This window comes from Quercus suber, unplaced genomic scaffold (genome assembly GCF_002906115.3).
Source record: "Quercus suber isolate HL8 unplaced genomic scaffold, Cork oak 2.0 scaffold_331, whole genome shotgun sequence".
Classification (NCBI taxonomy): Eukaryota; Viridiplantae; Streptophyta; class Magnoliopsida; order Fagales; family Fagaceae; genus Quercus; species Quercus suber.
In genome coordinates this window covers 71,985-87,415 of record NW_027069784.1, presented here as the reverse complement: position 1 = coordinate 87,415, position 15,431 = coordinate 71,985, and the positions used below count along the sequence as shown (strand labels likewise).

Here is a 15,431-nt window from a genome sequence, read left to right as displayed (position 1 = left end):
AAAGATGAATAGGAACTTTGAAAAAGTCAGATCAAAACCTTTTTAAAAAAGCCTCTTCACGATATTCAATCGATCAAAAATTACATTCGATCGATCGAATGAAACAGTCATTTTAGAACAAACTAAGGCACTTTTTCGATCGATCGAAAAACAGACTGGATCAATCGAAATGGGCAGAGGCTCACTAAAAATTTTAAAAAAATCCAGTTTTGAAAGACACAAACCTAGTTTTGAAAAACTACTCCTCAAAGCATTAAACAAGAAAAGCAAAATGCATGAGTATGAGATGAAATGCTTTTTCAAAAACCCAAATTTTTTTAAACCCAAATTTTGTCAAAAACAAGTTTCAATCATTCTCCCATTTGAATTTTCTCAAGCAACAAAAATGTTGTGCACAAATCTCAAGATATTTTCAAACTTGGTTGGTCAGACCAAAAACACACACATTCAGCTCCACCATCCTTTTTTTTTTCCATGCATGCTTTTATCCTTCTCTTGTGTTGTGGCTTGTTGGTCACCTTTGTTGCTGGCAGGAATAATGAGACAGACCGGTTAGCATTGCTTGAGTTCAAAGCCAAGATCACTGATGATCCTCTCCAGGTTATGAGCTCTTGGAATGACAGCATCCACTTTTGCCAATGGCTAGGGGTCACCTGTGGTCGCCAACATCAGAGGGTCACCGTATTGAATTTGTCATCTTCGAAACTGGTAGGCTCCATATCACCTCATATTGGAAATTTAAGTTTTTTGAGGCAAATAACCCTCGAAAACAACAGCTTTAATAATGAAATCCCTCTTGAAATTGGTTATTTGCATAAATTGCAAGTTTTACGATTGAACAATAACTCAATCAGTGGTAAAATTCCTAGCAATTTATCCAGTTGCGTCAATCTCAAAAAACTTTCTATCGGTTACAACCTTCTGACTGGAGAAATCCCTGCAGCGCTTGGCAACTTGTCAAAGCTCCAATCCTTTTTTATTCTTAACAATAAAATGATAGGAGTTATCCCACCTTCATTTGGGAACTTACCCTCTCTATACGCCTTTGTAGCATCTGATAATAACTTAGGCGGGATTATCCCTACTTTTTTTGGTCAATTGACCAAACTTATATTCTTTAGTGTGGCAGGAAATAGGTTGTCTGGTACAATTCCTCCCTCAATATCCAATCTCTCTTCATTGATACTATTTGATATAGCAGACAACCAAATCCAAGGACATCTTCCATCATACATAGATATCACCCTACAAAATATGGAAGCATTTATTATTGCAAACAACCAATTTACTGGATCTATCCCTGTTGCAATATTTAATGCCTCAAATTTAGGGACATTTCAATTGGATCTAAATGAGCTAAGTGGAAAAGTTCATTCTCTGGAAAAGTTAAATAAAATTTCCTCTTTTTCCATTAGCAGTAACAATTTTGGAAATGGAGGTGAGAATGACTTGAGTTTTCTTTGTTCTTTGACAAATTCCAGCTATTTGACTAGGTTGGAGATAAGTTTCAACAACTTTGGGGGAGAGTTGCCTAAGTGCATTGGAAATTTCTCAACTACTCTTATCTATTTAACTCTAGATAATAATAAAATATATGGAAAGATTCCTATTGAAATTGGAAACATGATCAACTTGGAGAGACTTAACATGTGGAACAACAAATTATCAGGTAACATTCCCTCTGAAATTGGACAGCTTCAAAAGTTAAAAGTTTTGGAATTACATGCAAACAATTTCTTTGGGAACATTCCTTCCTCTCTTGGAAATTTAACGGCCTTGATTAACTTGTATTTACTTTATAATAATTTTGAAGGAAACATCCCATTAAGTCTAAGCAAGTGCAAAGAATTGTTTTCTTTGAATCTTGCTAATAACAATCTCAATGGTTCAATATCTCCACAAGTTATTGGTCTCTCATTCTCATTAACTTTTCTTGATTTGTCTGCCAACCAATTTGCTGGAGCACTTCCGATGGAAATAGGAAATTTTAAGAATCTTGAATATCTGGATATTTCTGAAAACAAGTTTTTTGGTAAAATTCCAACAAGTCTTGGTAGTTGTGTAAAGCTTGAAACTCTAGCCATGAGAGGAAACCTCTTCCAAGGAATTGTTCCATCTTCTTTGGAATCATTAAGAGGTCTTGAAGATCTTGATCTTTCCAACAATAATTTGTTTGGACAAATTCCAAACTTTTTGGAGCTCTTTGTCTATTTGCAATTTTTGAATCTATCTTATAACAATTTTGACGGTGAGGTGCCAACAATTGGAGTTTTTAAGAACGGAAGTGCAACTTTTGTTAAGGGTAATAGTAAGCTTTGTGGGGGTATACCTAAGTTTCAGCTTCCGAAATGTAAATACCAAAAATCTAAGAAGAGAAAGTTGACCGTCACCCTTAAGTTAATATTCTCTATATTTTCTGGGCTTCTTGGAGTAACTTTGGTTCTGTCACTTCTATTTCTTTCATCTTTAAGAAAGAAAAGAAAAGAAAATACCTCAATTGACTTGGGGAATTTGCTTTTGAATCTATCTTACCAAAATCTCCTTAAAGCAACTGATGGGTTCTCTTCTACCAATTTAATTGGTATGGGTAACTTTGGATCTGTGTATAAAGGAATTCTTGATCAAGGTAGACATACGATTGCTGTCAAGGTGCTCAATCTTTTGCATCATGGAGCTTCTAAAAGTTTCATGGCCGAGTGTGAGGCTCTACAAAACATTAGACATCGAAATATTGTAAAGGTTCTTACATCATGTTCTAGTATTGACCATCAAGGTAATGATTTTAAAGCATTGGTATATGAGTTCATGGCAAATGGCAACCTAGATGAATGGCTACATCCAACTCTAAGAATAGGTGAGACTCTTGAGGAACCAAGGAATTTGAGTCTTCTTCAGAGACTGGATATTGCCATTGATGTTGCTAATGCATTGAATTATCTTCATCATCATTGCCATACACCAATCATTCACTGTGACCTCAAGCCTAGCAATGTTCTTCTTGATGATGAAATGGTTGGACATGTAGGTGACTTTGGCTTGGCAAGATTGCTTTTTGATGCAACCCAAGATTGTTCTATTCACCAATCAAGCTCCATTGGGATAAGAGGCACAATTGGTTATGCTCCTCCAGGTAAATATTTTTTTATTTTTTAAATTTAGTTGTGTTCCTTTTCCCTTTGTCTTTTACTATATTTTAAAGTTTTGAAGGAAGATTTTAACAAGGACGTACTGTAGCCAAAAAAATAGAATGATATATAAAAAAATTTTCCGCTTATCTTAATTCTTATTATACACCATTGAAAATGCTCTTTTAATATACTTGTATGTTACATATATTTTTCCATCTTTTTTTTTAGTAGAAACCTATGCTCACGTCACATATATGTTATATGTAACTGTTTATTGCAGAGTATGGTTTAGGAAATAACGTGTCAACATGTGGTGATGTATATAGTTATGGCATACTATTATTAGAGATGTTCACGGGAAAAAGGCCTACTGATAATATTTTTCAAGATAACTTAAACCTCCACGACTTTGTTAAAGCAGTTTTGCCAGAACAAATAATTGACATTATAGATCCTATCCTTCTGCGTGTGCATGAAAGAGAAGGAGAGACACGTACAAACAACATTACTCGCAATGAGGGTCAAAATGGAAGTGTAACAAGTCAAGAATGCTTGATTATGATTTTCAAAATTGGGGTTGCTTGTTCGGTTGAATTTCCAAGAGAAAGGATGAACATGAGTGCTGTTATAATTGAGCTACATTCAATTCGACAGAAACTTCTTGGAACTAATAGACGCAGACAAAGGCTTCAATAAACAGGTAATATATTGTTTGCCTTTGTGTATATGTTATAATTTGGTAGCACCCCAAACTAATGATCTAATATGATAAGACTAGTCCAAATATTTTAAGGGAAGAAGGTGTCACTAATCATATAGCTCATTATGTTGCATTTAGTTGGGGAATAAGCCCAATTACTTTTTTCTAATACCAAAACACATAATATACCTCTAAAATCTATTTTCTATTTGTTGATTTTTATCGTTGAAGTGGTCCACAAGATGTAGGAGGTCTCTATATCGATAACATAAGATTATATTATCTCAGTTTTACTGAATGAATAACATAGACATTTCAAGGGTGTAGTTGAAGTTAACGAATTTGTTGGAGAAGTTTTCTTGTTTAGAATTCTAAATAAATCCAAGTAAATGCACACTAATTCCACAATTATTGAATGGGTTGGGATTTTTTCATACCCCAAATAAGGATTCTCGCATCATGAATTTTCTCACTAGTAAAACATAAATATTAAGTTACTGAAAATGAATATCTTTTGAATTCTATTTATTTTTGAGAAAATGACCATTTAGCATAGTGTCATTTATGAATTCCGAAGCTTATCATTCTAATATATTGATATTATCTTCCTTCTTCGTAGGTGCACAAGAATGATGATTTATTATGAAGGTTGTGTTCATCATGATTTTCTACTTTTATTATATATAACACTAGAGAGAATAATCAATATTGTAGCTTCCTTATAGCAGTCATGATTCATGTATGTTTTTTTTTCCCCTCCTGTCTCAAGTATGTAATATCTTCTTAAATAATTAACTTTATGTTTTAATGTGCTATTAAATAAGTTTACATCCAAAGCTATGTTGGGTGCAAAGCACCGTGTGGGTCCAGCCCACATGGCCTGTCAAAGTTTATTTAAGAGCTTGCCTCCAAAAGTCTTCAAGGAAGCCATGTCTCGTAATGAGACTTGACCCAAGCATGTAAGGAAGAAAGAAAATTGGGTGAAGCAAAAAGCATGGTCTGACTTCTCTTATTGAGAAGTGTTGCAAAGCGTGTTGGACACGTTGAAGAGAAGAGAAGAGAAGAAAAAGAAAGAAAGGCCATTCGGCCTGGAGTGAGAAGAGCTGAAGTGCAGAGAGCCATTCGGCCTTTTTTGTGTGGTGATTTCCGGAGAGAGCAAAATGCACAAAGAGATATTCAGCCACTTCAGGAGGTGCAAACCAAATGAAGAGATAGAAAGTGAGAGTGTGAAAGAGTGAAAAAGAAAAAGGAGATTTTTTTTTTCTTTGCTCAAGTTACACACAAGGAAGATAAATTGGTGGAGTTCTCATGGTGTTTTTGAGTGCTACAGCCATGGAAAGTTGGAGTATTCAAAAGAAGATTTTGCTACTGGCTTTGCGGTGAGATTGTATTTACTCCTTAAGATTTATTTGTTGTATATCCAATTTATTGTGGACTCAAGTTTAATATAAACTTGATAGTTGTAATCTCTATTTCATAGTGGATATTTTTCGGAACTGCCCCGTGGTTTTTTCCCTCTACACTAAAGGGTTTTCCACGTAAGATTTGGTGTTCTTGTGTGGTTGTGTTTATGTGGTGTTTGCCGGAATTTTTTTTTTGTTTCCATAATATTGCTATTGCTTGGTAGTTATATATTTTAATTCACAAAAACATAGAGGGGATTAGGATTTTTCCCCCAACAAGCTATTCACAATCAAGACCTATAGAATTTAGGTGCTCAAGAAATTTTTAAGTTGATATATGAAGGCTAAAGTTATGCATGAAAACAAGTACACCCAAAGATTGATTTTTCTATGCAGCCAATGTTATATTCCTTATGCGGTTCTATGCTGTTAGGTTCTAAAGATTTAGGATTAAATGTTTAGAATTTCAACTTGTATGTGTTGGCAAACCGGAAAAAAGAAATAAATAAAAAGATGTTTAGGATAGGTGTTAGACATTGCTCAAACTTGTAAAGGTCAAGACTCAAGAATATACAAACTGCAAGAAATAAGATTATTTTTTCTGTGAAGCTTGACCGATCGAAAATTGAAGAAAAAGAATTTTTGCAGAATTTTAAACAGGCTCAAGCTCACTAAAACGTTTAAAGTTTCAATCCAACACTCTTATGTATAAAAGGAAAACTCTAACTATGTTTTGAAGGCTCTTGGAAGACTTGTGAGTTACTCCTATGAGATCTGAGAGGTTTTGTACCTTCTAACTCTACAAGCACTTACCGTAACAAGATCTACAATCAAGTGCTGATGGAATCTAGTTGTAGCGAAGATCAACAAGCTGTGATCTGAAACCTTTGAGCGGGATCTCAAAGTTACAAGCGTGGGTGCTTGTGTGGTGCAAATATAAGAAATGAGGAGTTCGTGAAGTCGAAGCTTGCACGTAGTCGTATCAGTAAGTTACTAGAGATAATAATAAATTTAGGGTTAAATCTAATTGTAAAAACTTTGATTCTCTATAATGGATTTGTTTCACCTTGAGGATAACTAGGTTAAATCATCTCCATGTTTTTACGTTGAAACTGTTGGTTTCATTGGTTTTCTTAGGTCATCATATTGTTGTGTTCTTTATTTTCCGCAGCTGTGCATGATATAATCTGTTCTTGTTTAACCTAGATCTCATAATTAACCTAAGTAATCACATGGTTAATATATTGGGTTAAACAATCTGCTTTAAGGGGTCTAAACAAACAAACATATGCTATTCTTGGTCATGCCATTAGTATTTCTTTTCGAGAATCGCCATGCTATGAGGAAAGCTTAAAGACAGGACAATCGAAGTATCTTATCTTATATTATGAGAATATTGCTCAATGGACTACAAATATTTGGATCCCCAATTACAACTCTTATGATGGAAAATTAGCTTGGGATATTAAATAAAGAGAATATTAAATAAAATAAAAAAAACTTGAAAATTTTAATTAAAAAAAAAAATGATGACCACAAATAAAATTTTAAAAATCAATTATATAGTTTTTGGCCTTAGTTACAATCTAGAAGAAATAAAAATTATAATATATGATTCAAACACAATGGAAACCTCTATCTACATTCCTTGATTTTGATTCATAAATCAAGTTAAGTACGAGATAAGAATTGTAAGATACTAACCACACTTGGTTCTTAAATCGGTCTTTTGACTTCTAATACACAATACTAGATCTACTAATACTATTTATAATTTGACACAAGGTGGGGAGTTGATGGGGGTAAGAATTTACCTACCGAGGTGGTGGGTTGATGAGAAATGGAATTTGGTCAAAGGTGGGTCAGGGTGGGTTTGTGGGGCGGAGAAAGTTTGTCTCTAAAAATGTTTGGAGTCTTGGATTTTAATTCCCAATAATTAAGAAGATGATATTTGTGTGTCCCTCTTATGTATAATACATATGACTTACTCGGTTAGTTAGATTATGTGAGTCATGTATATGGCAATTAACAAGAATACATATCATCTTTTATTGAGCGTTTGGAGCCAAACTTTGTTTGGTTGGGAATTTATGGGTTTCCATGGGTTTTTTTTTTTTTTGGGGTATCCCTTGGTGTAGGTGTGCTGCTGTGGGGGTTATTGGGATAAAAAATAAAAATATTTAAATAGATAGAGAAAAAGTTAAAGAGTTTGTTGGAACTTGTGATAATAGCTTAATTTTGTACATTTATATCATTATTAGAAAGCATTATCATACTTATTTTGAGTTAATTCATGCATTTTATAATTAGTTTTGGAATAATGCTGAATAATCAATTTTGTGCTTAATTGAATTTTAATGCGTAAATTTGTCTTTTGTAGGATAATGAAATTAAATAAGTGGATTTGTGCAAAGAAGAAAGCTAATGGACTTTAATTTTACAAGAGCCATGATGAAGTCAAAGAAGGTCAACCCAATTAAATTCAAGTCCAATTGGAGCAAGGAATCAAAAGAAATTTGCATCAAATCCAAGTTCAATTCAGATTAGGGTTTCAGCTTGCACACCAATTAATATTTGGAGCGTAACTTTCGGTTTAGATGTCCAATCGAGATGATTCAAGTTAGGCTGGAAAGCTAACTTAAAGGGCTACAACTTTTTAGTTACCAAAAGTCCGAATTCTGAAGTTAAATGGGCCAAAAGCGTTGGTTAATTGAAGCCTAAAAACCTAGGATTTCCTCCAAACGGGAATTCAACTTGTAATAGGATTCCTTGACCTATTTGAAGGCTCTTTAGGGCAAAATTCAGAAGAGGGCTGTTGTAGAATGTAATTTAGGTTTTCTTAAAGTTTCTTTATAGTGTTTAGAGTTTTATTTGTGTTATGGCTTGCTAGAAGCCTTGCTAAGACAAGGAATGAAACCCAACCGTTTATTGGTATGTTCTTAACTATTATTTATTGGTTTTAATGCTTATGTTTTTATGTTTTTGATTGTTTTACTCATCTAGAAAAGTGTTTAGTTCTGTATAATCCTTTGATTTATCGTAGACTCCGAGCACGTTAAATGCTTAGTATTCCTTACGAACTAATTCACTAGTTTTGTTTCGCCTAAAATCAATCAATTGCATGAAACTACCTTAGACAATTAATTCTTGAGTTTTTATTGTTAAATCATCCGACTAAAATCATCTTTCGTATGAATTTTAGTTGAGTTATAAAATAAATATTGTTAAGACTACTAATAAATGTGTTGTGTGTGGACCCCTAAACCTTAGCGCCTTAATATATTGTTATTTTCTCTCAATTTAAATTACTTTCACTAAATTATTAAAAATATCTTCAATTAAACTTTATTATTTTAGTTTTATTCTCTTGTAGTTTGCTAATCAGTTCCATTTTCCCTGTGGATTCTACCTCGGACTTTCCGAGTTATTACTTCGCGACAATCCTACACTTGGGAGCATTATTTAAGTCGCAGCAACTTGTATTCAAAAAGGTCGGTAGGTAAAAAAGGAAATGGGATTTCAAGTTGCTGACTATGAAATTCTGGTATTTGCAGAAGCAAGTGATATTTTATGGCTTGAAGCAATCTGGTACTTCAATTTTGGAGGGTGAGCAGTTGCTTAAAGGTCCAGTCAAAAAGGGCTTGATTTTGCAAATCTTGCCTGCTTCTTCTGTTTCTTCCATCTCAGACCAGCTTCTTGCATTCTTGAGTGACTTGTTGAAGGAGTTTGCCAAAGTCTTCAAGGTACCAATGGGCTTGCCTACCTTTAGAGGTCATAAGCAGAGCACTCTCTTGAAAGATGGAGTTCAGCCGATTTGTGAAAGACCTTATAGGTATCCCTATTATTAAAAGTCTAAGATTGAAAAAATTGTAAAAGAATTGCTGGAAGTAGGGATGACCAAAGCATTCTCTTAAAAGATGGAGTTCAGCCGATTTGTGAAAGACCTTATAGGTATCCCTATTATTAAAAGTTTGAGATTGAAAAAATTGTAAAAGAATTGCTAGAAGTAGGGTCCATTTGGCCAAGCCAAAGCCCTTTTTATTCGCTGTGTGGTTAGTCATGAAAGCTGATGGCAGCTGGCAGATGTGTATAGATAGATTATATGGCTTTGAATAAGGCTACAATTATAGATAAGTTCCCTATCCCTGTTGTGGATGAAGTTTAGGTGAATTGGCTGGGGCTACTATCTTTTCTAAGCTGGATCTTAGGTCTGGTTACCACCAAATCAAAATGATTGAGGTTGATGTCCCAATCATTGTTGAGACTCTTTGTATTCGTTTTTTTTTTTTTTTTTTAATGATATATTGGTCTTTAGTAAAACACTTACTGACCATGTAATTCACCTACGGCTGTTTTAGATGTTCTTCTTATACACCAGCTTTATGCTAAGTAGTCTAAATTTGTTTTTGGTTGTGCTGAAATTGAGTATTTAGGCCACATTATTTCTGGTAAGGTTGTTAAAGCTAGCCCAAAAAAGACAGCTCCTGTGCAGCGGTGGCCCATCCCAACTACTGTCAAGGCCTTAAGAGGTGTTTTAGGCTTGACTGGGTACTACAGAAAATTTGTTCAGGGTTATGGTTCAATTGCACAGCCCCTTACTGGCTTGCTTAAAAAAGACTCATTTTATTGGGATCCTAAAGCTGAGGTTGCTTTCCATAAATTGAAAGAAGCAGTTTCTACACCACCTATCTTGGCCTTACCAGATTTCACCTTACCCTTCATCATTGAGTATGATGCCTCTGGTCTAGGACTTGGGGCTGTTTTAATGCAGCAGAAGAGACCAGTAGCTTTACACAGTCAAGCATTGAAGGGCAAGAGTCTCCATTTGAGTTATTAGCTTTGGTTGTGGCAATCAAGAAGTGGAGACCATATTTTTTGGGAAAAACTTTTGTGGTTAGAACTTAGAACTAACCGTCATAGATTAAAATTTCTGTAAGACCAAAGAATTGGCACTTCTGCTCAACAAAAATGGATTACTAAACTCATGGGATATGCCTTTGAGCAATATTTGTTCTTCTATTTTAGAGTTTGAAGTTTCTCATAGATTTTCCTTTTGAGATGTCTGTACCTTTTTTGACACTTTGTGTTCATCATCGTGAACACAAAGTCTATTGATCAATAATAAAGTCACATTACTTTTACTTATTAAAAAAGAAAAACAAGGGCGTTGTGGCTGAAAAAGGGTGATTAAGTTCTTTCATTGGTTGGAAAATTCAAATAGGCAGAAGAGTTTTATAGGGAAGATTTATAATGGATTAAATTCTTGGGAGGATCCAGAAGTGATTCGTAAAAAAAATAGTCTGCTTCTACAAGCAATAATACATTGAAATAGAAGCTTGGAGCCCTAGGTTGGATAAGTTAAATTTCAGCATGCTTGATAGTGAAGAATCAAATTGGTTGGAGAGAAGTTTTGAGGAAGAGGAAGTTATTGCGGCTTTAAAACATATGAATGGAAAAAAAATGCTTCAGGACCAAATGGTTTCACTATATCCTTTTTTCAAAGTTGCTGGGCTGTGGTGAAAATGGATGTTATGAGCACTCTATACCCTTTTCATGAAGCTGGCGCAATGTGGGTCTTTGTTTCTCTCATCAATTTCTTAGTGATTCTCCTTTCGTGCTTCACCTCTTTGTGTCCACTGTTCTTTTTCTTTCCTTTGCTCCAATTTGTTTTGTTTGGCTCGTTTTTAGCGCTTAGTGGAAAATGCTTTTACTCTCCAATTTCAAGAGAAGAACATGCCCACTTCAAAAGCAAACATTATTTGAATTGACATTAGCAGCCACCATCTTTTCTACTCCCAAGGGATGTGACTCTTCCTTTATTCTTTTCTCTTTTCCTATATATATATATATATATATGTATATATTATCTAACATATAAATTTTGATTTTTTTTAAGCTTTCATTGATTGTTATTCTTATTCTTAAAAATATTTATTTTATTAGTAATTTTTAATTTTGATTTTTATATTTAATGGTTTATAATTCAAATTTAAAAATCTAGTTATAACATAAAAAGTACTTAATATTAACCTTAACCAATACATTAAAGAATTATTAATTGAACTCTATAACATATATTGAGAAAAATATTAATTATTTTATTTTTTATTCAGCCTCTAAATATAATTTCCTAGTTCCACCATTGTGGCACTAATGTAAATCACTAACTTAAATTGAAAAAAAAACCACATAGAATCCCGTGACATACTAGTCCAACATTGTAACAGTTAGCATTAAACCTTAGTAAAGCCAAATACAACCACAAGTACCACCCAAAAAGAAAAATAATACCTTACTGATCACAAATTTCTAATAAAGCATTAAAAGTTAAAAAACAACAAAAAAACCCAAAATGATCGCATGCATTATGCACCACAACCATATGACCTAACTCATAAGAAACCCAACAAAATCAAGTGCATAGCTCACGGGCCACGCCAAGCCTTGAATTGGGTACATCAAAAAGCAACCGATGGTTCTGTTGCTGCATGTTGGCTATCACATTTAGCACCGAGTTCACATTGTCAGGTGCAGCTGCCATGGCCAAGCATGTGGTGCTGCCTGCTGTGCTGTGGATGAGTATGTTGTCTGGTGGTAGTGTCACATTCATGCCTGCGAAAATGAATGTTATTGTGGGTGCAACAATTGGGACATTGTAGCATGTGTCAAAGCCACCCAGGGATGTCACTGTTGGAACCTTCACTCGCCTTCGGAACTCGTCTCTCACGGCATTGTATGCTGGTGCGACTAGTCTGGTGAAGACAGTGCCTGATTGAATCAAAAAGGTTTGTATGTCAATCATTTTTTAGATTATACAAAACATGGTGCACAAGGGAAAAACAATTATCCTTATTTCAAATGTATTCATTTTATAGTTTAGAATAAAGAGATACTCATGCTCAAATGTGAGTGCTTGTACTATACATCTTACAATGAGAAAGCAGGGCATGTTGATTATAATAATGTTGCAGATACATAGTGGTATATGGACCATAGAATTATTAAGATTCCTTATTTGACTTTAAGAATGTGTCCTCAGTGTGCATATCACACTTTTTTCTTAAAGGAAACATGCAATTCTTGTTTGTCATCAAAAAAAAAATGCAATTCTTGTTTGTCATCATTAGATGACAAAGCTCACCATATTATTGTTCCAAAACAAAATTTGACCATAAGACACAAGGAGCAGGACAATTCTTAAGATAGAATAAATCCAAGACCAAAATTTTAAATTTTGTGACTGTAACTAAACTAATGGACTACCAGTACCTTAGTTAATAATGGACCAAGTTTTGGCATATATTTAAGCATTCAACTATAATCAAATTTTCATGCACAGAATGACAATAATTAATGAGGGAAAATGTTTTATGAGTGTATATGAAAACAATACCAGAATCAAAGATGGTCCCTGAGCCTGTTGTTGGATTGAAAGCCAGTGCACTAGGTGGAATATTAACAATTGTCCTACCAACCCTTATTGCTTGCAAGTTCACATAGTACAATGATGATCTTCTGGGGTTTCTGAGCAAGGGTGTGTACTTGATTCTCTTGGGCTGAGCAACTGGGCCAAGCCTCAAAGACCCAGAAAAGTTGAGGGACTTGAAGCTAGGCAAGCAATATGAAAATGTGGATTGGTACAAGTTTTGGGTCTGGGATAGAAGTGACAATGAGCCTCGGCCCAAGCCCAATAGGCCCTGTGGTGGCATAGAGTTACCTGTGGTTTTTTGGATGCAACCAAAGGTGTAGCCAGGGATGGGGTCAGTGGCTAAAGTGAATGTGTCCTGGGACAGGCCAGCTGCAATGCTAGAGCTTCCATAGGTCAGGTTGAAACTGCAGGCACTGCCACCACAAGTGGGGTTGGGTACCTGAAATTATTCACATGCATGTTAGTGTAAAGAAGCTTCAGAAATTTTGTTACTTTTCTCTGTTTAGTAACCATAGACTTTACACCCGTGAACTTTTGTGTCGGTGATATGATATCACGTTCGCACCTAAAAAGAAAACAAAACTAAACAGTAAAAAAGGTTTGTTTAGATCTTTCTTTTTTAGCATCAGCATAATTACTCTAGGATTAGGGGTTTGTGTTTTTAATTATTTTGAATTTCTCTCTAAATATTTTAATCATCAAACAATGTTATGGTACAACTTTTTTTTGGACCTACTTCATAGATCAAACAATGTAATGATACAACTTTTCTCGGACCTACTTCACAATTTATTGAAATAATAAGTTTAATTAGCGTAATATTACTTCTACATAAACTCACTTTTGATATAGTTTTATTAGGATAATAGTTGTTGCACACAAGATGTTCACAATTTCAGTTTATGACACACTAGGTATGTAACATACTTTGCCCATTTTATTATATTACACTAATCACAATCTAAACATACTTAGAGATCTAAGTATGTACCAAGACAATCTATTTCTCGACAGGGATTGCCTATATGGCACATCAAATGTGCACAATCCTTATCATTGTAAATGGATCTTAACTTATCAACAACAACCAAAAAAAAAAAAAGACAAAAAAAAAAAAAAGGCAAATGGGTCTTAAAAATTGGGCCCACATTAACTATCCGAAAGTATAGCCGTAGACTCAGGCCATAAAAGAAAAATTGAAACATCGTGAGAAGAATGAACCTACTAGAAAAAGTTAGAAATTATTCAAAGCAATCAGTTTCATTAAAAAAAAAAAACAGAAGTTGAAAAAAAAAAAAAAAAAAAAAAAAAAAACAGAAGTTGATTAGCTTTAGGATCAATTATTGTCTAAGTGGCATAGATCTCACTTATTGACACTTCGAAACACAAACCACCTAATAATTACTCCACAAATTGAGCTAAACTAGCTAGCAAAATACACTATTGGAGAACTAGTGGGAAATTGTTAACAGTAAGTAAAACAATGATGCTAACAGTGAGTCCAATAAAATTTGTCAACCTAAACTTTATAAAAAAAATATGAGTACAAATGAGAGCTGATAAAAGCTTGTCAATTTAAAAGTTTTGAAAAATTATGAAAATTGTTATTAGTAGCCATTATAATTCATTTTAGTGTAAACAGTACCTGCTTGCACTGAGGAGCTCCACAACCAAGAGGCTTATAAGTGGTGGAACTAGCAGAGGCAAACAAGGTTGAAGAGCACCCTAAACAACCAGAACAAGGCACCCAAGCAGCATCATTGCTAGTGTCCATGGCCATGAGCAGAGTCTGAGGTGGTGTACCAATTTTGGCTCTCACAATATACGTGGGGCTCTGTATGATCTGCCTGCCTGAGGCAATTGGCACCACAGATCTCCTGGCCACAAGGCTTGACAAGTACTGAAGCCTGGTTTGGTCCTCGGTCTGCATTTGGAGGATACTCTCTTCCCATGACAGTGGCTTTGAGGGTCTAAATGGGGAGCATGGGCTGTATACATGGAAGACTTGGAGGGTTGAGCCTTGTCTGGGGTCTCACATTTGGGGTTTAGGCAGTGGACAAGGGAAATGCAGAGGAGGGCTAGTGAGAAGAGAAGGGTTCTCATTGCCATGGCTCTATACTTCAGTTGTGAGGTTGAGTACTTAGGCTTTGATGGTTTAGTGTGGCCAAGAGTGTGCCTATTTATATAGGTGGAATACTGTGTGTGCGCTTGTGAGAATGATTGTCCCGCATTGCTTATTGCACACTCACTGTCATGCCGAATAATCGTGATGCGATTTTACCGAAAATATGTACCAATAGGCAAGCTCTATAGAATAAGCAAATGAAGCGGTGGTCTACGGCCCAAGCAGAGAAAAATACCAAATTTTAACCAGTAGGGTTATATCATTGTAATAGTATTAATAAAACTCAAATATTATCTAATAAATAAAATAATATTTGTTATCAAATAAAAAAAGAAAAAAAATGATATCTCCACAATATTTTTTACAATACTTTAACAACAAATCTTAAATAGTAAGTTGTTAATAGCTGTTATTAGTGTGCAAAAAAAAAATCATTTAAATAGTGGGTTCAAATTAGAACCGTAACAATTTAACACAATTTAACACGTAGGATTTCTTAAAAAAAAAAAAAAAAAAGAACAATTAATACATTAAAAATTTCACAACAATTAAATTGACAAACTTTTACTAATTTTCATTTAGGTCCATCACTAACATCATTTTTTTTTCCATACCATTATCAATTTGCCATATCAACATGTGTAAA

The 15,431-nt window shown here is 34.4% G+C and overlaps 2 protein-coding genes across 3 annotated transcripts; one reads left to right on the top strand and one right to left on the bottom strand.

The window, feature by feature from the left end:
• The first annotated feature begins 452 nt into the window (after positions 1-452).
• On the top strand, positions 453-5,338 carry LOC112018280 (probable LRR receptor-like serine/threonine-protein kinase At3g47570). 2 transcript variants are annotated; one of them, XM_065759544.1, is made up of 3 exons: positions 453-3,130; positions 3,409-3,828; positions 4,448-5,338. In XM_065759544.1, the coding sequence occupies exons 1-2, from the start codon at positions 475-477 to the stop codon at positions 3,822-3,824; spliced, it is 3,072 nt and encodes a 1,023-aa protein (XP_065615616.1). In that variant the 5' UTR covers positions 453-474; the 3' UTR covers positions 3,825-3,828; positions 4,448-5,338. The 2 variants fall into 2 exon arrangements, with proteins under 2 accessions (XP_065615616.1, XP_065615617.1); XM_065759545.1 differs by lacking the exon at positions 4,448-5,338 and having other exon boundaries at positions 3,608-3,722.
• Positions 5,339-11,436: 6,098 nt separating this feature from the next.
• Positions 11,437-14,924, bottom strand: LOC112002132 (aspartyl protease AED3). The gene is given in 4 exon segments (XM_024034292.2): positions 11,437-11,999; positions 12,625-13,099; positions 14,306-14,682; positions 14,685-14,924. Coding segments are annotated over 4 exon segments (1,293 nt in total). The 5' UTR covers positions 14,770-14,924; the 3' UTR covers positions 11,437-11,643.
• Between the last annotated feature and the right edge of the window lie 507 nt (positions 14,925-15,431).

Excerpts from the sequence above, each read along its gene's own strand:
- LOC112018280 (XM_065759544.1), top strand. The coding sequence starts at position 475 with ATGCATGCTTTTATCCTTCTCTTGTGTTGTGGCTTGTTGGTCACCTTT. Across the intron at positions 3,131-3,408 it reads AATTGGTTATGCTCCTCCAG|AGTATGGTTTAGGAAATAAC; the intron begins GTAAATATTTTT and ends TGTTTATTGCAG.